At 35.2% G+C, this 21547-nt stretch overlaps 3 protein-coding genes and 1 non-coding gene across 4 annotated transcripts in view; 1 reads left to right on the forward strand and 3 right to left on the reverse strand.

Moving 5' to 3' along the window:
• The window catches only part of LOC100176974 (intraflagellar transport protein 74 homolog), a 13196-nt gene extending 8245 nt beyond the window's left edge, over window positions 1–4951 (reverse strand). The window contains exons 1-2 of the mRNA XM_018811759.2: window positions 4825–4951; window positions 1665–1715 (exon numbers count right to left, since the gene is read on the reverse strand). The gene's annotated coding sequence lies outside the window, so the exon portion shown is untranslated. The remainder of the gene's footprint in view (window positions 1–1664; window positions 1716–4824) is intronic.
• Window positions 360–431, reverse strand: trnap-ugg. Its single transcript has one exon. It is a non-coding gene; the product is annotated as a tRNA-Pro (tRNA).
• LOC100181672 lies at window positions 2063–8275 on the forward strand. The gene is made up of 10 exons (XM_002123235.5): window positions 2063–2309; window positions 2723–2828; window positions 3349–3472; window positions 3939–3984; window positions 4438–4539; window positions 4804–4951; window positions 6053–6294; window positions 6830–6944; window positions 7219–7303; window positions 7511–8275. Exons 1-10 carry the CDS (start codon window positions 2216–2218, stop codon window positions 8021–8023), a joined length of 1575 nt encoding a protein of 524 aa, XP_002123271.3. The 5' UTR covers window positions 2063–2215; the 3' UTR covers window positions 8024–8275.
• Window positions 8276–8360: 85 nt separating this feature from the next.
• On the reverse strand, window positions 8361–21083 carry LOC100187205 (F-box-like/WD repeat-containing protein TBL1XR1). Its single transcript, XM_018811760.2, has 14 exons — window positions 20241–21083; window positions 18480–18642; window positions 16980–17125; window positions 15862–16201; window positions 14771–14939; window positions 13944–14106; window positions 13445–13508; window positions 12917–13075; window positions 11957–12078; window positions 11511–11585; window positions 10954–11081; window positions 10414–10579; window positions 9811–9912; window positions 8361–8639 (listed from the first exon to the last, which is right to left on the reverse strand). Exons 2-14 carry the CDS (start codon window positions 18535–18537, stop codon window positions 8613–8615), a joined length of 1719 nt encoding a protein of 572 aa, XP_018667305.1. The 5' UTR covers window positions 18538–18642; window positions 20241–21083; the 3' UTR covers window positions 8361–8612.
• Between the last annotated feature and the right edge of the window lie 464 nt (window positions 21084–21547).

The raw sequence follows: 21547 nt of genomic DNA on the forward strand, positions 1-21547 counted from the left end.
TTTATCAAACACTGAAAATAATTCAAGCGGTTTGCAAAATGCAGCGCTCGTCCCAGGCGAGAATCATACCCCTAGCCTAGACCAACGAGCCGCGTGGTATATCACAACTCATTGCGAACCGGATTTACAACGACTGTAGGCATCATATTTCAACCACTTGTATCTGGTTGTGTAAGTCATACGTGCATGTACTGTGTCAATACAGGTAAAAAGAGTATGTTAATGTTTGTTTATTTTATCCTGGACTTTTTTAGTTTTTATTCTTCTGAATAAAACAAGTTAATTCGAGTAACTGTTATCAGAATAGTTGAGTTTATAAACCCGTGTGGATATTTTGTATACGAACATTCAAAAAGGGAGGGCTCGTCCGGGATTTGAACCCGGGACCTCTCGCACCCAAAGCGAGAATCATACCCCTAGACCAACGAGCCACATGATATAGCACGAGTTCTATTTACTGTAGTTTAAATGCGCAATACAGACCCACTTGAGTTCAGCAAACAATGCTACATTTATAAACCGTCAGAAAATTGAAACGTATATATAGCACATTGGATAAGCGGCAAAGTCATATAAGTACATGATATATCAGTTCATGATCGGTATAAACAAGTTCTATAAAGTTTTAAAATTACATTGAATGTTATTTTAGGGAGGAAAATTAATTTAAAAAATCAGCAAATTATTTTTTTGAGTTTACCTATAGCGTGTTGTCTATAGTAAGGTGGGGGAAGTTGGGATACTTTTTTATTTTATTTTCTCGTCCCATTTGGTATAGTAAACAAAGAACATTTGAATAATTATAAAACCGTATCCTCGTGACTTTCATAGACCGTTGTTAATTATTTCAAACACGTTCAGGTTATTTGGACATTATGTGGCAAAGGTGTCCCATCTTTCTCCATAATGGCAAATAACTAACACGTTTGAGTGCATATTCCTGTAACTGTATCTACTCGATGACGTTTAGAAAGATATGGCGTGGGAAAACTGTATTTGTTTATAGTAAGCTCTATTTAGTCGTTTAAACTAATCCCATTAGTTTTAAAACAACTTTGAAAATATTTAAACCTATGCTTGGGTGGTTTGAATCACTGCCATGGCATTGATTGTAAAGTAACTACAGCAGTTTAAATGCTTATTTATATACAAGTTTGTCACATAATATTATTTCTCCATAAAGGAGTGCCGCCTATATGTTTTGAGTTATGTGACGAAATTTGGTTTGTATAGATTACATTGTACCAACGTCTCATTCATTTAAACTAAACCATACAAGCATATTTCTAACAATAGACGGGCAACATTTTAAATTTACTAACGCTTTAAAAACGTCTTTATAAATCCCTAACCAACAGTTCAATTCTTTAACCAGTAATATAAAGTGACGTTTTTACGAAATGCGCTTTTAAAATGTTGAGAAAACTTGCATACGACCAGTTTAACCGGAAATTATTTTAGAGATCAAAACATTTCTTTCCAGATTGTTAATTACAATCGCAGGCCATGTTTTTGATGTCGTAATGATAAGATACACGACGTCTGAGGCACGACACACAATTCCACTGAAGCGCTAATAACGAACCGTCTTGCCTCCGGCAAAAATGTGTGATTAGGACAACGCATGCGTTTAGTTTTAACAGTAGACTTGTTAGTTTACTTACCGTGACGTATTGCCGTGACGGATGCTTTGTATCTTGATCTTCAGTTCGTGTCTAGAAAGAAGTATTTTCAGATATCAATTTTATGGTATACAGAATATGCATGTTTTAGTGCCCGTCGTTTATTTGCATATTTTGAATTAAATGATTTTAATTCCCAGCAAGAAAATATGTTGCAGTATACAAATTAGCCTTATGTTGTAGTTTAGTTTAAGAAATAATTATTTTAGAATACTATTTTTAAGGTATAATGACATATAGGGCGTCAAAACGTTATAGTAAGTTAAAAACTGCCAGAAAGGCAGATTTAGATGTAAAATATGCCTGGCATCAACTGCTAATATAGGACACAAAGTTTATTTTACATCAGCAGTTATTTTTTACATTTCGTTGTAATTTCAGGCTTTTTAAAATGAATCAAGTTCATTAGATATAGGTTACCATTATTCGAAAACGGAATCTATGTCTAACTATTATATCAAAAGTTACAATTAGGTCTATCTACCCAATTTAAACTATACACCCGCCATTTTAAGACAGAAGAAATTCAGATTATGGCGGCTAAACTTGGAATATTCTTGCTCATAATTGGAAACATCGCTTCTATCAAAGCACAACCGACAATCACTTCCCTACTATCGCCTTCTTGTAAGTTCAACTTTTATTAACTGCATAGGATTTATACATGTACGGTAAAGTGGGGTAAGATAGATGCCGTAGTTGGAGCATCCTGTTCTGTATTTCCTAATCGTATTTAGCGACAATTCTTGTAGCCGTAAGCATACGGTTATATGAATCTGTAAACTTTAGTTTACCATCAAATAGGACGATAAAATAAAAATGAAAATATGAAACACACTATCTCAAAGTTTTTCAGTGTAGGATATAAAGAACTATATGTGTATTGCGTATTCATGTGTTTTCGATGTGTGTATATTACGACCGTCGTTTATATCTGTCGATATTATAACAAATTTTCTAACTTGCTTATAAGAAGACTTTTTATATTTATATTGATGGTCATCACGTTGTGTTACTTCTAAACCAAACCTGATATTCAGGGAGTCACTGCGTCCACAATCTACACGCGATCAAAACTCGTTGGGAAGGATTCACAAGCCCCAACTTTCCCAACGGAATCACAACTCAAACGCAATGCAGTTGGATGTAAGAAACTACGCAATTGGTGACCTATTGGAATCATTAGGCTATATATACCATGTATATATTAGTATATAGAATGTCTGCATGTCAAATCCAATGTAGCCTAAACGGTCCATGAATCAAAGCCACTCTTTTAATAAGAGTAATACAGTTGGTGTATAAAGTGTCGTAAAGGATCCAAATTATAAAATATAAAGCGCAATTTTCTTGGTAATCAAACCCACGTAAAACGTTGGAAAAATACAAAACCGGACAAGTCTCTAGACTTTTTTTATATCTCACATAAAAAGTAAACTATATATAGTAGGTTGGGGTAAGATGGTCCATATTTTCTAGTCTTTTATACCTTCCCAATTTGTTGTAAACGAAGAATAAAAAAAAAACATAACCGTATCCTCACGAGTCTAAAAGAGCATTTTTAATTGGTAAAATACGACTCGTAAACATTGGATGCTATGTGCTAACGGTATCCATGTATTGCCTGACGGTATATATGTTTCATATACAATCAACTTTGTTTCAGAATTACAGCAAACCCGTATTACAGAGTACGTATCTCATACCACACGATGAATCTTACTGGGTCTACCAACAACTGTTACACACAATATGTGGAGATCATTGACATTACAGCAGGTTCAAGTCAGGTGAGGTTATACCGCGTATTATACCGGCGGCTATATGTATTTGAAGTCGGATTTTATAATCTGTTTTAAGTTGTTAGGTGAAGCGTGTCGGTGTATTGAAAGTATGTATTATATGTAAGCGATGTATACTGTAGTTTATTGCTATCCAATGTTTACAATTCTCGGGCCCTTTTAAAAGAAAATGAATGAGTTGTTTTACTTTGCCTTTTTATCGACACGTTTTGGGACTTCAATATATATTGTTGCGGCCAAATACCAGAAGTAAAAAATGTATATTTGTACTTCCCCAATTCTAGATTTTAATTTTTTCCATATTTAAAAAACAAAATTTACAAAGAAATAGTCAAACACTAAAATTTCGAAACGTTTAAGCGCTTTAGGAAGAGCACCAAAATTGTTCCCACTGCTGGTTAACGCTAATACTTTGCGATTTTTAAACATTACAACCTTCTATTTTCACCAACAGGGTAAGGAATGTGGTGCAAGACGCCCCCGGGATTACGTATCACAAGGTATGTTGTTGTACAGCAAATATTGTTCCACTTGCTGTCGTATACCTATAGTTTGCTGTGTGAAGGTATAAGGGTTGGGAAAGATGGGACACCTAAACATTTTATTTTCTCGTTCTAATTGGTAGTGAACAAAGAATATTCAAGAAATTTTAAAATCGTATTCTCACGACTATCATGATTGTTGGTAATTGTTTAAAACACCATCAGGACATTTGGATATTACGAGCTGAAAGTGTCCTATCTTCCCCCACAGTACTCTTTATAAGTTGTTTTGGCCACATTTAAGCCTAAACGTATCATGTATATAAATGCGAAGCGGCAAAAATTTAGACAAATGTGTTCAATGATGTGATTACTAATTGGGAGCATAGGCTATTGGTTACGCATTACTTGTACGTCGTTACCTCTGCATCAGGTTATGGGCTAAAACTAAGTACGTTTATTGCAACACAGGTACAAAGCTTCGGATTGATCTAAAAGCAGACACTGCCGCAACAAACCATAAAGGTTTCTCGATTAAATACATTGCTACGAGGGACAGACCTGGCTTTAAGAGTAAGTAAATATACAAGTCTATGTTTAACCAGAATCGAACTCTGGTTTGTTTATAAATGATCATGACCAAAAATTGTACCGAAGACGATATACAAGATTAAACAGACATTCCCGAAATTATAATCACCAACAAACTTACATATGTGGTAACTTAAATGTAAAGTGTCACGAAGAGTATAAAGCAGAGCACCGCGTTATAACGACTTTCGCTGCCCAACCACGCGAGAATAAAAACAAGTTACAAAATACACACATTCAAAACAGCTCGGCCTAAGTTCAACTTACCTCGTCCTGCTCGTCGCGGTCGCCCAGGGGGTGCCGGTTCAGCTCCCAGTGCAGGTGGTGGTGCTGCTTCCGCTGGTGGAAGGGTCAACTTGAATCAATTGCAAAATCGACGAAGGGGAAACCAGGGGTAAGGTCCTTTTACTTCAACATATAAACAGTAAGGACATTGCTATACGTAAACATGCGGATCACTTTTATAAAGATCAGATGCTACTTCTATATAGATATATAGATTCTTTAACATTCATATCCAGCAGTAATCGATTATTTTCATAAATATTCAACAAGAAAATTGACAAAAAAGGTTGCAGAATGCGTTTGTAAATAACAAAAACTGTCTACATATAGAAAGAGAGTGTACATACTGCCTATTCTACCATTTCACCTATCTGTATTCCATTATTATTCTACATTAATACGCACATGTACAAATATACTAGCAAGGTATGGAACAATACATAAATGGCCACAGAACTAAGTGATAGAAGACTACAAAAATAGCAAGAAAGTACAACCTAAAGTAAACCAACAACCACAAATTTCAAACCTAAATTTCCTTGATCACAAACAGCGTGCAAGTCACTGAAAAACTGACATCAAACACTTCCTCCTATCTTATCAGTATACAAGATTTTGTAGCCTTGCTGACTATTTCTCCCGCTTGGTTTGCTGTAAGCGTTTACATCTACCACGACTAAATGTATTGAAGGCAAAACACGGGAATGTAATTCCACTCAACAAGTGTAACTCGCCGCAAATAATCGAAGTCAACGACGCCAATTTGAATTACAGCACTCAGTCATGCAAAGAAAGTCGTTTCTAGGCTTTACTATAATATTACAAACGTTCTAACTGTGTTATGAGTAAGTTGTATGATAATACTGTTAGCAGGGACTATGTGTTTCGATTTTATCTTTTTATCAAAAACTAATATCGAGATCTCATAAAATCAAGTCCAACTGGGTAAGCTACCAACTTTAATGACATGACATAAATTTATTTATCTTTTTCCACAATTTACCGAAGATCATATTAAATAAAAACATCAAAGATTCGGGAATTCGCAAATTACAGCTCATAAAACAAGTGAAATAAGTTTTTATTTATATCTTATTTTGTAAAACAGCTATTTGGGCATTTATTTGTTTGACAGTTGTTATATACTTGGCAGCAACAGTATACTGTTTATATCTTATACCATAGTCTGATGGTCACCATATACATTTAGACGCCCTAACGCAAGACGACCAACAGCAGCGGCAGGAGCAGCTGGAGCGGGTGCTGCACGCGTTGTATCAGCAGGCGCCCCAGCGGGGGCATCGGGATCAAGAGTTGCACCAGGCTCCCCAGCAGCTCCAGCAGCAGCAGCCGCTCCAACGAGGAGCTCACTGTTTCGCCCAGTTATCCGACGGCGCCTTCCCGCGGCCGCTGCTCCAATCCAAAACCATCCTTCAGTTCATCAAAATATTGGTGAGAATTTATTTTCAAATTTCCTAAACGAATTTCACCAAGTTTACTTTTATGTTTTTAATATTAATAACACTCCTTTAGAGTATATTAATAACAAATTAATAAAAAAAAAGTTGGGAACATACGGCTTTATAATAATGTTAATAATGGGCCATTTATTACCATTAACCTTCTATATATTGGAAAAACTTATTGGAACTTGTGAAACGTGTAGTTAATGGTATGTTATATATATATCTGTAGTTTGAATTACTTCATGCCAAGACCTACTCAAATACTTTCAAAGTAGAAATCAGTGTATGGGTTTTGAGTTATTTCAATAAATTGACGATTTTATCTAAAGAAGTTACCCACAGCTCAAGTGCGAATAGCCAACGGCTATACATGAAGGCTCAGATAGCATTTAACTGGAATTATAAAAGTACATTTTATATGAGATACAATACGCAAATGTCACAGAGAAAAAAAAAACGCATAAAAACATATTTTTATTTTCCATTTGAAGATTTTTTCTAAACCATTATTTTTATTTTAGTAATTGCCCTACCGGAAGAAAAAGAAAAGAAACCCGAATTAAACTTACCACTGATTCTTGGTATCGCTGGTGGGGGGCTCCTATTTCTGATTTTACTTGCTGTCTTGGTTAAAATGTAAGAACCTCCATCACTGTTTATTAAGTTAAGCTTTATATGATAAACTGTTACTTTTGTGGTGGGTCACTTTTTCATTTTATTTTCTAGTCTCATTTGGTAGGTAAAAAATTTACGAATTATAAAACCCTCTCCTCGCAACTTACATAGACCGTTGTTAAATGTTTAATATACGATTAGGAATTTTTATCCTATGTGCTAAGGTGTCCCGTCTTTCCCAACCCAACTATATTCATTATGACATAGTTGCCTTCACTTTATCTTACTTATACAGATTTTTGTGTAAAAAAGACAAGAAAAAAGAAGCAGCAGTAAAATCGGCGTCCCAAGCCAACGCATTGGCCATTATGAATATAAACGTAAGTATAGTTAAACGAAATGTAACTTATTTATCTCCGCGTGCCGGTGCAACGCGACAGTCGCTATAACCCTGGTGTTCATTTCAAACTACTATAGCGTTTTGCTTACGGTTACCACATATGTAACTATGTGGGCTTTACTTTTTGTTGCATACAACATTTTAATTCCATTTCATCCTGTAACCCATAAATCCTTTAATGCAACAGAACAACCCAATACAACGGCGGCAGAACTTGCCGAAAGCAGCACCTGTCATACCTACAGTGACTGAGACCGTGAAACAACCGTACAAGCAACCTTTGCAACCTATGTATGGTAATCTACCGCTTACGGGAGGCAAGCTCAGCAGCCAGGAGCGTCGGGAAATGATGATGTACAATCCCGAACCATTTCCCCCAACGAGACGTTCCTTAAGCGGTGTCGGAAGCGGGGAAGTCGCTCGTTTAGAAAATCGCTTTCAGAGCTTACCGCAATCGCAAACCCCAATTTTTGATGACGAAACGACGATGGCCGATGACGAAACAACAATTGCTGATGACACCACAATTGCCGATGACGTCACAATTGCTGATGACGCCACGATCCCCGATGACGGCTACGGAACAGGGAGACTGGAATCTTCCGGAAGGTCGGGGAGACAAAAGAAAAAGAAACTACCGACTTTAAAAAGGAAAGTTACTCAGTGGGAAAAAGAGCAAATGCGGAAAAGAAAATATTGAAGTCTTTTGTTTCCTTAAATTTCATCCTGTTTTACGTAATACCGTACAATTTAATCCTGATAAAGTAAATTAAAGTTTTGCGGATGGTTGTATAATAATCATCGTAAACAAGTTTTGTTCTCAAATTGGATTGGCTTATTAATGCACAAAGCTGCTGTTTGAAATATTCAGAACCAATTAACGAGCCCATGTATGGTACATAGGCGTCGCGATACAGAATATTGTGGATAAGGAATAAAGCTAAAACCCCAACTTTTGTGTTGACATCTTAACCTAAACAAAACGGTTAGTTTTTTCCAGTCACGTTTCGCTATTATGACGCAATAATACAACATAAGTAGGTGCTCAATTGTATTGGCGAAACCACAACAAATAAATTGTGACGTAAGAAAGCAGTAAAAATAGAATATATAACGCGTCGTGTCGTTGCACAACAATAACCTTCTCGCTTAAATCGAACCGTTCGCCCCTCGTCGCGAACGCCGCGATTAATCTTCGTTGCTACGTCATCGTGTACACCGCTTTGACCGAAATCTGGACCGCGATTTTTAGCCGCTAGATGACACCAAGGAGCTCATACTTCGTCGTCTCACTTGCGAAGATCAAGCACGCAGACCTGAAAAGCAAACGATGACGTATGCATTCCAGAAACTCTGCAGTTATAGCCTCGTGTTCCTTATACGGCGACATAAGAATAACGCCACCAAAATAACATGCACTTTATCAGATAGGTATTTCCTATTTTCAAATGCCATGGTGTCAACATTGGTCTAAGCTTAAACATAGTATTTCTGATTCTTATTAACTTTATCAAAAACCTGAACTCCCAAAAATATTTTTCTAAATGTGTTACGTTCATTCCATTGTTCTGTTATAGGCCACAAAACCTCATCAACTTTTATTAAATTTAACACCCAATTCACACACAATGGGAGGCGGTTATAAAATAATTTAATTTAACTTGTTTGTCTAGTGCAAGGAAAGATTTTTACAAAGAATGTTTTACTGGGAACATTTTTATTTAAAAAAATTTGACCACACACCAAGAATTTATTGAAAAAAAAAAACTTTAGAGTTTTTTTTTAGAGTTTGAGCAATGGGTATATGCATACATATAGTATAGTGCCTATGATTTAGTTGCCTGCATGCACACAAATAATTAAGTCTGTATTATATGATTTATTGCTGATTAGACCATTTTGCAACAAAAATGTATTGAAATATGTGTGTTGGGCTTAGTGGTGTTTTTTATATATATTACTGTAGTACATTACATTTTAAAAGGATGAGGTCCTACAGCGTGGCACGCCAGGGTCCAATTACCTCAATAATACATGCTTCAATGGTTGCAGTGTCATAGACTCATTTATAAATAAACTTGTTTTGTAAGATATGTTTTGCCACTGCCAGTGATTTTGTATGCTATACTGTGTATGTGCTTCATTGAAAAGTCAGAATAATTTTTAGTTTTAAAAGTTTCAAAGTGTATGCGTGACCAAAGCAACAACTTTTTGTTATGTGTGATGTTATATGGTATTGGTCATATTATTTATGCACTGTTTTAGTAGTTGTCATAAATTATAAGCTTTCAATGGTAAAAGTTTGTTGTATGTGATGTTATTTTGTATTTGTCATATTATATTTTATATATGAGCTAATTTTGTAGTTGTAGTATAAGCTTTCAATGGTAAAAAAACTGTTTTGCGCAATGTTATTCGGTAGTTGTCAATTGTCATATTATGCTTTCAATGCGATCACTTTTTAAAAATAAAGATAAACAATCTTACCGTTCCATCTGATGCGCTTGCACCAACTTTGTTTCCACTTGAATTCCAACAAACTTCAAATATTCCACCCGTCCCCTCGTAACTATGGACCAACCTTCCCGTCTAAATAAATATCAATACGATGTTAAGTAAGTCATTACAGCCATCAATATTTATAGGCAGGATTACTGGGAAAAGGTCAACTCTTTGGGAAAATACAGAACCGTGAAAGAACGCGGCTATAAATAGAAAGATTGATAATACTCCACAGATGTAAAATGATTTTATCTTAATTAAAAAAAAATTAAAACTGTCTGGATTTAATTTGTAACAAAATCTAATTCAGGTGTAACTCTTCACAAGACCCCTTAAAATTAAGGTTGGTGAGCTTTTATGTAAAGAACGGAGCCATTGTTTTATTTGTTGACACTTAAATGGTTTATTACTTAATAGGTTTATCTGTGACTTAAGAGTGTTATTCAAAACAGATTTCCGTGAAAAACAACTCAAATTTGACAAATAGATTTGTCATTATAGTTTGAAGTGTTACTAAAAGTAAATTTGTCTGTTCACTCAAAAACAGAGCATGAATCATTAAAAACATTACGGGTCCTGGAAAATTACCTGCGTACTCCAAATGTGGACGCATTTATCGAATGAACCGCTCGCAAGTAGTCTGCCGTCCGGGCTAAAAGCTACTGAATACACAGGCTCATGGTGTTTGGTTAAGGTGTGGAGACAAGCACCTTTCTCCAGCTCCCATAGTCGCACAGTTGAATCAAATGAGGCACTGCGTGTGTGTGTGTGTGAGTTGTTAAGTTACACAAAGGAATTTATTTCAACCGTAACATTATTGTGGTCAAATAACAGCCTTCATACAAAGGTAACGAAATCAAATCTTTTAGTATAACTTATTGTACGTGAGAAGAAACAAGGCAAACTAAACATTTTGTAAACGGGTAAACAGACCTGTATATTTATTTTANGTTTTACTTAACATTTCTTTACAAACATTTATTATTTTGTCCAAACCAAAAAAAACATTTCAACTTTTTTTGCTAAAACACTTCTGACCATACAGTGAGAATTTAATCACGTTTAATTTAGTTGTAAAAAATACATTTAGTTGCATTTATAGATAGAAAAACATTAACAAGTCTTTACCTTGCTAGCATTAAATTTTGGTTTGGATTGTTAGAGCCTGGACCAGCAGGACTCCATTTTATGGTGTAGATCTCCTTGCTGTGCGCTCGCAAGTCATGCACGAAGTTGTCTTGGTTCATTGACCATACCTAGAATTAATGGTTGAGTTAACTTGTGTGAGTATGGGGGATAGTCTGTGTTGTGGCTGAGTGGTTAGGCACTTGCATTGTAATTGAAGGTTCAATGCTCGATACTGATACCAATACAGGTGTATCGTGTGTGTGTGTGTCCTTGGGCAAGACTGTTATCGGAAATTGCTCCAACCCAGTGGCTGTCAATGCATTTTCATTCAAACTAATGTATACTTGGTTTGAGACATACTATGTTAGTGATATTATTACTGATAAGCATATGTGTCCTTAGGTGGGACAATAATAGATATTACTCCAACTTAGTTGATGGGTTGTAGCACCCTGGGTGTTAGGGCAATAAGTAAACTCAATTTCAGGTCCCATGGCATGCCACTGTGTAGGACCTCACCCACATAGAATAGAATTTGTGTTGTAATGTCAAAATACCTTTAAAGTCATGTCATCTGAACACGAGGCAAGTAAAGTACCCGAAGGATCCCATTTAATGGCGTTGACTTCATTCTATAAATGAAATGTGTAAAGCAAACATAAGTTAATAATTGACTTGAGTGTCAATAAACGGAAGTTAATTAGTAAAGAGTTCGTAAATTGCGCCACCATATCACAATATTAATAGCCTGTTGTTACTTTCAGTATATAGAAAAGTAAGCTATTCAGACCTATTTATAAATTCCAGGTCTATTCTACGCGTATAAGCTACTTATAGTAAAACGTAACTCCATTCATAATTTAATGTTGTAAAATATATAAACAAGCTATTAAAAAGGGAATTTAAAATATCAGTGGTCGGCGATTTTTACAGATATTCTTTTCCACCTTTTACATATATTCATTTACTCTCTATTATAAAGTAATAAATGAATGAAACTTACAGAATGTCCATCAAATGTTTTTACTGGCCTATCCAGACCAAGCCTACACACATGGATGCTCATGTCTGTTGAACAGGACGCAAAGCAAGTGTTGTTTTGCCAATCCACATCTAATGCTGGGGCTGTGGAGGGAAGTAGAGAATTGAAATTATTCAAAGAAGTGGATAAAATGAAAAATCAAACTTTGTAATTTGTATTTTATGAATGAGATTTATGCCAGAGATGGAGTATAAAATCATTTGTAATACCTAAATCTTATTTTAAACAGCAAGAATTTCACAATAGGTATTGGGAGTAATTTTACAAGAGCATAAAGTTAATAGTTGTTCTTTACGATGTTTGGGAAAATTCTTAAGAATACCACTAAAAGTAATGGAACAGTAAATGTCAGTGAAATTTAACAATTTCGGTTTCAGTAAAAGATTGATCACCACTAATGTATCAACAGACTTACACTACATACATAATTGCTTAACCATGTTTATCCATTAGTACAAATACTATTTTTGTTTGTTGATCTACCGATGTTTTTTTTTTGCTAAATGCTGTAGGAATTAAACTTAAACAAATAACGACACAAGGTAATAATAATGATGTAATGTTTTAATAACACACCATTTCAACCATTTGAGTCTTTTTTAAAATGCTAAAAACAAGTCTTTTACTGACATACAAACATCACCATTACAACTATGGTAAGCCTATAATAAAGGGATTTGTGGGCTGATATTTAAATATTTGAACCAACTTCAAAGGTTGCAACATGTAACTTTTAAAACAATGGCAACACTGTAGGTGTTAGTACCCCATTTATAGTATAGTGTTCAATCATATTAATCAATAAAGTTTTCTATGTTTGACTACTATGAGCAGGACTGCATTTTGACAATGTCACCCCGGATTTTATTGAAAATCCTGACCCCTACAGTTGTGCGTGGTTACTATATCCGCTTATGTTACCTTGGTGGAACGGAAATTGTTGTTTTGCTTCGCCCGTTGTAGCGTCCCATATTATAGTTGTCTTGTCAACACCAGCACTAAGTATGTAGTTTCCTTTTTTGTTCCATTTCAAAGCAAAAATTGGACCCTTATGTTGACCCAGGACATTTTCGAGTCGACCTTTTTTAAGGAAAGGAATGCATTTATAAATCTGATGTAGACTAAGTTTATAAATACAGATCGAAAACTTTGACAGCCACCCTGGCCCTTAAAGGTAAATTAAAAACAATCAATAACTTTAACGAGAAATTCTTGGATTAAGTGCGGAAAATAGCTGCACTAAAATATGAGAAATACACTTTCTTAAGAAATTGAATAGACAAGACCGGATGGTTGCTTGATTTATTTAACTGTGCCAGAACTGTAAACAAACTGTGACAGTGAAGCAGTACATCATGATGGATTAGGAATAAGGCTGGCTTCTTACACTCCTAGTACTTTAGCCCACTCAAAGTTCAACCAGGCATGAAAAGAGATAAGCTTACTTACCATTAGTTGCCCATAACCTTGCATAACCATCATAAGATCCAGTAGCTAATAATGTTCCATCACACTGTAAAGGAAAACATGGTTTATTAGTAACAATGTTGTAATAATAGAGAACAATTGAATAGGACTGACTCCTTAATTGAATTTATCAACTTAAATCTCTGTTTTTTATTCATTAGATTAGAATAATATTTACCTTATGTGCAGAACCCATGTTAAATAAGATTTTGGTTTATTATTATAAAGCAGACTTACTACTGCAAATAAAACATCAGAAATTTTTGCCATAGGGCAAAGTTCCACTACGTACATGTTAAATTGGCTGTTTGAGGATTTTGTAATGCTCTTAACTCGGCAAAGTGGATTTCAAGGACCTGGGTGTGTGTGGTGTTGCTTAAACCAATGTGATATGTATTGAAAATCAATACCAGAATATCGCTTCTTTATAATCAGTTTGCATACAATATAAAGTAGGCAGATGAAAAGTGTTCATACTCACATTCCAATCTAGTGAGGTAACGTCTTTATTACTTGGAACTTCTTGGTTTCCATCTTTAATGCAATGTCGTAAAACCAACTGTTGCCTCGATATAGCAGCACTTGGACTAGCATTAACAACTTCCTCTTTCATGTTCCATATACGGGCAGTTGAGTCGCCAGATCTGCAAATAACAAGTTAAGTAAACAAACCAGTTAAAGGGCAAGAGGCATAAATAGGGGCCTAACATTTATAAAAATTGATGTGCCAATTTTACGCTTTATATAAGATATTCACAGTATTGATCAGCAGGTTATTACTCTTACATGTCAATTTGTATACAGTACAGAACCCTTGTGTGGTATTATGCATACATATCATGTATAACCATGTTAGAAAAACAAAAAGGTATTAACAAAAACTAGAAACCACAAATACATCACCACAATATGAAATACTACTGGCACAGTGGTGGAATTAGCTTTAAAAGGAATTAAGGACTGACGTTAATCAATACAAGATTTATGCATTTTGGCAATAACAACCTGATATGACTATATAATCAGCCTTTGGCCGCGACATTGTACTGTGGTTGAGTTGAGTATAAAACAAGCACTATATAGAAACTTACAAGAATAGGATTATTTTGAATTTGGTCCTACAATAACAAATTAGTCATCTTTTCAGAAATGACCATTGCACAAAAAGCAGTTAAGGTAATTTAAACTAATTTGTACATTAAAAAACAATAGATGTAATTTAACAACCATCTAATTAAAACCGCAGTAATTACCTTACAGCCATAAGAGTAATCATAAGTTAAGTGTGATCACAAAATAATAGATTACCCTGAGGCTAGTAGGTCCTGTACGGGATTCCAGGCACAAATAAAGACTTCAGAATCATGGCCCCTTAAAACTGTTGATTTATTCAATGAAACTGTGATGTCTGAATGATTTAAATCGACCTCCATTGGTTCACTTTGCTCGTTTGGAGTCGCATTTGTTGCATTCGTAACTGTAATAAATACATGGGGATTATAGAACATTAATTAAACATGTAAACAAATTCATATATATATATATTGTATTTGGAATATTTTATGTCTTTATAACTGTAGACCATTTTATGTAGTTTAGAGTAGTTAATAAATAAGTAATTTTTTAAAAGCAGAGAGTATGTACTATAGGCAATGGCATGTGCGTAGGCTAATGTCTTTAATCTTTATTACTGTAGATGTCAGGTTTGGTTCTTGCTTGTTACATTAATGGCTCAAATCTCATAGAGGGCTACCAAATAAACTTCAAATGAGTGATTTACGATGTACAGCAATCTTAAGTCTCTATATCATTTACACTGCATTAAAACTAATGGCAATTTTTTACAACATGTTACTAAACAGTTCTTATGCTTGCACCGAATTAACAGAGTCATACCATGACTCAAGATAAGGCAAATACTTAACACCTACACACCAAGACAGATAAGATAACACGAACATACTAACCCTAAGTGAGCAACTCATTTAACTAAACAACAAGAAATCATATAAGGACATATTACCTACTGACCACACAACTAGAAAGTGTAAAGTTACCAACTGCTTTATAATTTAGCTTTACCTATAACAACAGTTATCTTAATGTGTTGGTATTAATACTCCCTTTGTTCAACATAATAGGTTGTTTTGTGGCAATACTGGAAATCTACTGATTACTTTTAGGGGGAACACACAGGAAGTGGGAGTTATGTACTTTATGCAATCACAAATCAAATAAATCTGTTTTAGGTGTTGTACACAAAAAGTGCAAACCAGTTCATTACGTGCAGTTCGACGAACAGCTCAACACAGCAGACTAACAACAACAAAGGGAAGTATATGAAGTCACATGCTGCGTATCCTGGCTTATAGTTATCGAGAAAAACAACAACTTCTTACCTAGAACACTGTGTTGGCCATTTGTTTGAGGGCTTTCCTGCTTAATATTAGCAGTAGGAGTGGTGGAAGTAGGAACAGTAGGCGTGTTGTATGACGATGTGACGGAATTATTGTTCGTTGCTGTAGTATCGGTTACAGTTGTTACAGTTTGACAACTGTCATTGGTTGATACAGAGTTCACGGCATTGCCGTCTTCAGCTTTCTCCAATTTTTCCTTTTTAAGTTTCTCAGCTAACATTTTCTCATGCAGTTGTTGTTGCTTGGCAATAACTACATCCGGCATTACAGCATCAACCAGGGATAATCCTTCAGTGAATCTTCCTTCATATACCATTCCATCCTAACAAATAAATACATATAAGTTGTCATATATAAAATAGAAATGAGATATCTATTTTCTCCATCTTCCCATTTGGCAGTAAACATTTTTTTTACAGAATTATATAACTGTATCACAAGGACTCTATAACAGTGTTGTCAATTGATTAAGAAACAATTAGGAAATATCAGACTTAGAAGGAATAGTAAGCCTATTTCATTTTACCCACTGTACTATAAATAAGTTGTGACAACAATGTTTGTAAAACGATTGTGTTCACATGGGACATATTAAGTATTGTTGATCAAAAAAAACAGAAGATCAGGAAATGAAAATTTTACATCACACTATTGCTTACATACTTCAGTGCTATGTAAACTGCTGCATAAAACAACCACAATAATGTTGCAGTGCCAGCAATAAAACCCACAACAAGCATTTTCTTAGGAAATTTTACAACATACAACTTTACAACCGATAGTTACATTAAGATTAAGGAATGCAAATACAATTATTCTATATACATATACGGGTGAGCTCCTACAGCAAAGTACGTCAGGGAACTTTAGTTTTAGACCACAGTGACATCATAATTCATAATGTCTTTTTGACACCATAATTATGTGACTTGATGCATAATGAAAGTAATGATATGGCAACACAATATTCAAGAGTGGCTAATATATATATTGGACTTTGACATAGATTGCTTATGGCAAAGTGGTGATGTTCCTGCTTCCTGCTGCAACATATAAATTCAAGGCATAAATATATTTATATCTATGCAGTGAATACTTACTTGGTTAATGCTAATCTCAGCTTCCACATATTGTAATCCCTTTTGAATAATAGAGATGAGTGCAGCAGGTGGTACAAGAGCCCCATTTATATTTGATTGACTGATGTGAGATTCGAGACCAAACATGAACGCACTGTGTTGGAAACCTAATTAAAAGATTAACACCAATTAGCACAGCTCTCTTATTTCAGTGCACAGTACTAAAAGGGCTAATATAATTAGATTATATATATACTGCAAGAATGCATGTCTATATGTCTATAGTGTATGGTATTGGTAACATATAGATATCTTGTGTTGTGATTCCAATAAAAATATATAGTGTATCTCTGTAGTATGGTAAGGTTATATGAATATTGTAGTATTGTGATATTAATTTATTTAATTTCTTACATTCTAACATTTAAATTACAAAGCATTGTTGTGGAGAACAAAAAAATGCAACTATACATAATACATTGAAACAAAACATGCTAGATTTAAATGTACATAAAACTAAACTGAGAATAAAATTCCCATTGGTGTATTATATGGAAGAGGCTCCAACGGGTTTAGACGGACAGTCAACATCTAACAACATCAGTCACGTGGAAAATTTGTTATCCTGTCTCTCATGTCATCATTTCCGCTATGCGCTGATACATGAGCACAGTCTAATGTACTACGGTCTGCTTAATCATGGCTTATACTCTTTAGATGCTTTGTGATGACTGCAGTATTGTTAAACCACACACACACATGGTGCAATTGTGGTTTCTATGAGGCATGAGAACAATACAGACCACAACAATGTATTACATAAACACCATCTAATATTATAAGGTTTTCAATGCACTTAACATTGGGGTAGAAAAACAACAATACCCCTTGCTTTTTTCAAGTAATGACCTTAGATTTTTAATGATTAAATTCTCCAATCTTTTAATGGTAAACAGAGTACACAATATAAATGTTATAGTAGGTTGAGATTGTTGTTGGATTATATATGAGTTAAACATTAGGGGTGCCAGGAAATGGGAGATTTAGGCATGTGTTGGGCTAACCAACACTGTTGGCCCACTACTATATTATCACTATATAAAAATTAGCTATAAATAAACTTAAATACCATGTTCACAGTGATTCAGCAACCAAGTTACCATGGTTACTGTTACTGTGTTGGTATTACATCATTGGCTGGTTGTGACATGATCATTTACAATAGATTTTGTGTGCATAGGAAGACCGCAGTACAAAGATTGATTTATACAGGTATGGCATACAAATTATAAATATAAGTCCACATAGGCACACATCTTTTAGAAAACTAGGGTGCTCTTTAGGCCATATACCCATGCAATTACCTATAATTGGTGCAATATCCCTAATTAACTTGTCTTAATGTTTATCCAGATCATTCACATGGGGGATTATAACCAATTCCAGGGCATGCATGCATACCTTTCTCAGGCACCTATCTTTGCCAATCAGTAAAGCATGATAAAATTAAAACAAACTTACCGGATTCCTGTAGATAACGATAAACGAGAAAATTCACCTCATCAGACGTAATACTCATGATTCTTACTTGCCAAAGCGACAAATCCGTTATTTTTTCAGTTTCTTCACTGTGTATAATTCCATTTAAGTACAGACCAGTTCAGTATAATTGCACTAATGTGATCTGAAATAGAGGGATTAATGTAAAGGTGCTAAATCAAATGCATGAGCGGAACCTATCATAGAGTCTCCCAAGAAGTTGAGAGTAAAAACAATAATGTGACATCACCACACCCTGCCTGACTGAAGCAGATTAGGATGATGTGTTTTGTTATGTCACATTGGCCATTATTGGGGATGTTTATGTGGCTTAAAACGGTTTTGTGTTAAAAATAAACAAAGTGAAAATGTTGCAGCTTTTATTTGGTGGGTGGGGATAGAAAAGGAAGTTCACATACTAGGTACTTATAATTCCGAATGTTAAGGTTCATAAAGCACACCCAGTCACAGCACACAGCATCCGCTGTCGCGCGCACACACACGCACGACCGAACGGACTCACATGCGCGCACAATACTAGCATGACCTCTTTTGCGCCTGAAGCGTTGGGCAGGACCATTTAAACACATGGGGTGTCGCGTGCACGCCCATACAATTTCTTTTTACAATCAACACGAGAATAATGACAGACGGTCAGAACCATTTCGACGACGGGGCGCTCAGCTTAAATTCCCCTCTTGTTTCTCTTTTATCCTTTTGCCTCTCAAGCATACACCATGTTTTAAAACATTTTCAGCTCTTTCTCTGTTTATTTCTTCTGTCCATAGTCCTACATGGACCATAGATCTTTATGGGACAACAGACACAAAACCTAGTATTGAATAACTCATTATACAAACCCAACATCCTATCCAGGCCCATAGTTCAATTGAATACTGGACAAACAAAACCTTTTTATATATCAGAAGATAGCATACCATTATAGAGTAATCCAAGACCTCTCACAAACATGTAAAAAGCACTGACAAAACAACAACGACAGCAGTCTACGGCAAATTCTAGGACTAAAGAAAAATTATCTACCACTTTGCATTATAGATTCAGACACACATTCCAGCTGCCCAAACCTACATTTATTTATTAGAACAAAAGCAAATATGTTGTTACTCTACAATAAGGTCATGGGATCTCAATTACTATTTCAATATCACAAATTATTACTTACTATGTTCTTATAAATAGTAATATGGGCTTCCAGTAGGTCTAAATCGACATATGAGGTGTAAAAAACACTATATTATTTTGAAAAAGCAAAACACACAACCTATAAACTATAAGAATACAAACAAATATAATTGACTTAAATCTTTACACATTCTCAAACAATAAATCGAAACCTCTTATTTAACTTTATGGTATAGTATGCCTATGCCATATATGGCTTGTTTATACCGTTGCAAAGCATAGGATATTGTATAGTCTGAACTTAACTTGGTTAAATCAATACAAAGTTTTGAAATACTTTGAAAACAATATGCCTACATAACATAGCACAAATAGCCATACAGAAAACCAAAAACTAAGCCTACAAGCACACAGGCATTGAGGATAAAGTAAATTTTACGATCTTACCAAACAGAGAGCAAATAACACGATAGTGCACGTAGAGTTTCGAGTTCATACAGCACAGGCTTATATAATCCAAATGCTTCACAAATCTAACTCAATACTTAAATACGACAGTTCATAGCCATTAACACTTGCTGTTACCGTCTGACTAACCGATATCCGAGCAGTTTACAACCTGCCAAACGAGTCAACGTACGACACCGTGCCAGATCACGTCGAACTTCGGAGTGGGAACTTCATATACCATCGCGTAATACATTAGTAAACAACATTAAACGAAGAATTGCAGGAAATAGCACGGACTTCTCAGCTGAATAGATTTGCGCGATCTATATGAAAACAGTGCTACTAAATATGCACCTGAAAAAAATGTAAAAAGTAAATATTTAGTATTTAAACCTACAACTATTTCTGATTAATACGAGCACTATTGCAATAGAAATACAGACCCTTTTACTTTGATGGTGAAGTTAATAACAACGCTTTAACGGTAGCACGTTCGTTAGTTAAATTACAAGAAGAGAAAGAGCTTAGTTTCTTTCCTATATCTAACAAGAGTTTCCGCGCAAAGATAAAACGGGCCAAAAGCGCTGTTGTTCCAGCAGTCACGCGCGCTATTACACACACACTTGTAGAGTGTTTATTAACGACGTACGCCGCGGACTGCGCACACACACAAAGAAAATCAATAAAGGTTTGAATGGCGTTACCAGCCTTTTTCTTTCCCGCCGCGTGCTGGGCGGTTTGTAGCCGCGACGTAGTCTTTTTTGAACGACGCAACCATTCGGGAATTCGTGGGGTTTTTCGCATGTATTTCAATAGAAGATAGAGCCGGATAACAGCACCCGCGCGATAATGGTTTGTCCTATTCCAGCACAACGTGTCACAGGCTGTGTTTCAAGCCAACAGGGCAATTGGTTGCCAGTTGTGCCATATTTTTACATTTGTTGCAGCCTTATGTTACATAGTTGTACCTTTTCAAATGTACAACTTACCTATAAAAGGTCAAGCAATTTGACTATTAAACTTTCGCTTAAAAACGGTAAAATAAAAAGGTATACCAAACACCACAGCAGTGGTATACCGCATCCGCACGGTACTGCGATATTGCGACAGAACCTAGGCTACCATATTTGGATAAAAAGCACTTGCTAAATAACAGGGAGCCGAAATTACCAATACAGAGAGTTTCCTGGCATTTTGTAGGCCATAGGCATAGAGGAATCCCAATTTCTTGTTAAACCTCATCCATACTGTACGCAATATGAATACGTTTAATTGACTATACCAAAAAGTTATAGGATTTCTGGGAAATAAAGAAACACATTTCGTGAAGTTTTACCAAAATGTATTTTAAATGAAGTCAATTGATTTTTTAAACCCTGAATTGGTATTCTTGTTTTCATAGTAATTTTTTGTTCCCTTAACTCAAATAAACTGTAAATTTTAAAACATAGGTA

The sequence above is a fragment of the Ciona intestinalis genome, chromosome 4 (assembly GCF_000224145.3).
Source record: "Ciona intestinalis chromosome 4, KH, whole genome shotgun sequence".
In the NCBI taxonomy this organism is placed as follows: Eukaryota; Metazoa; Chordata; class Ascidiacea; order Phlebobranchia; family Cionidae; genus Ciona; species Ciona intestinalis.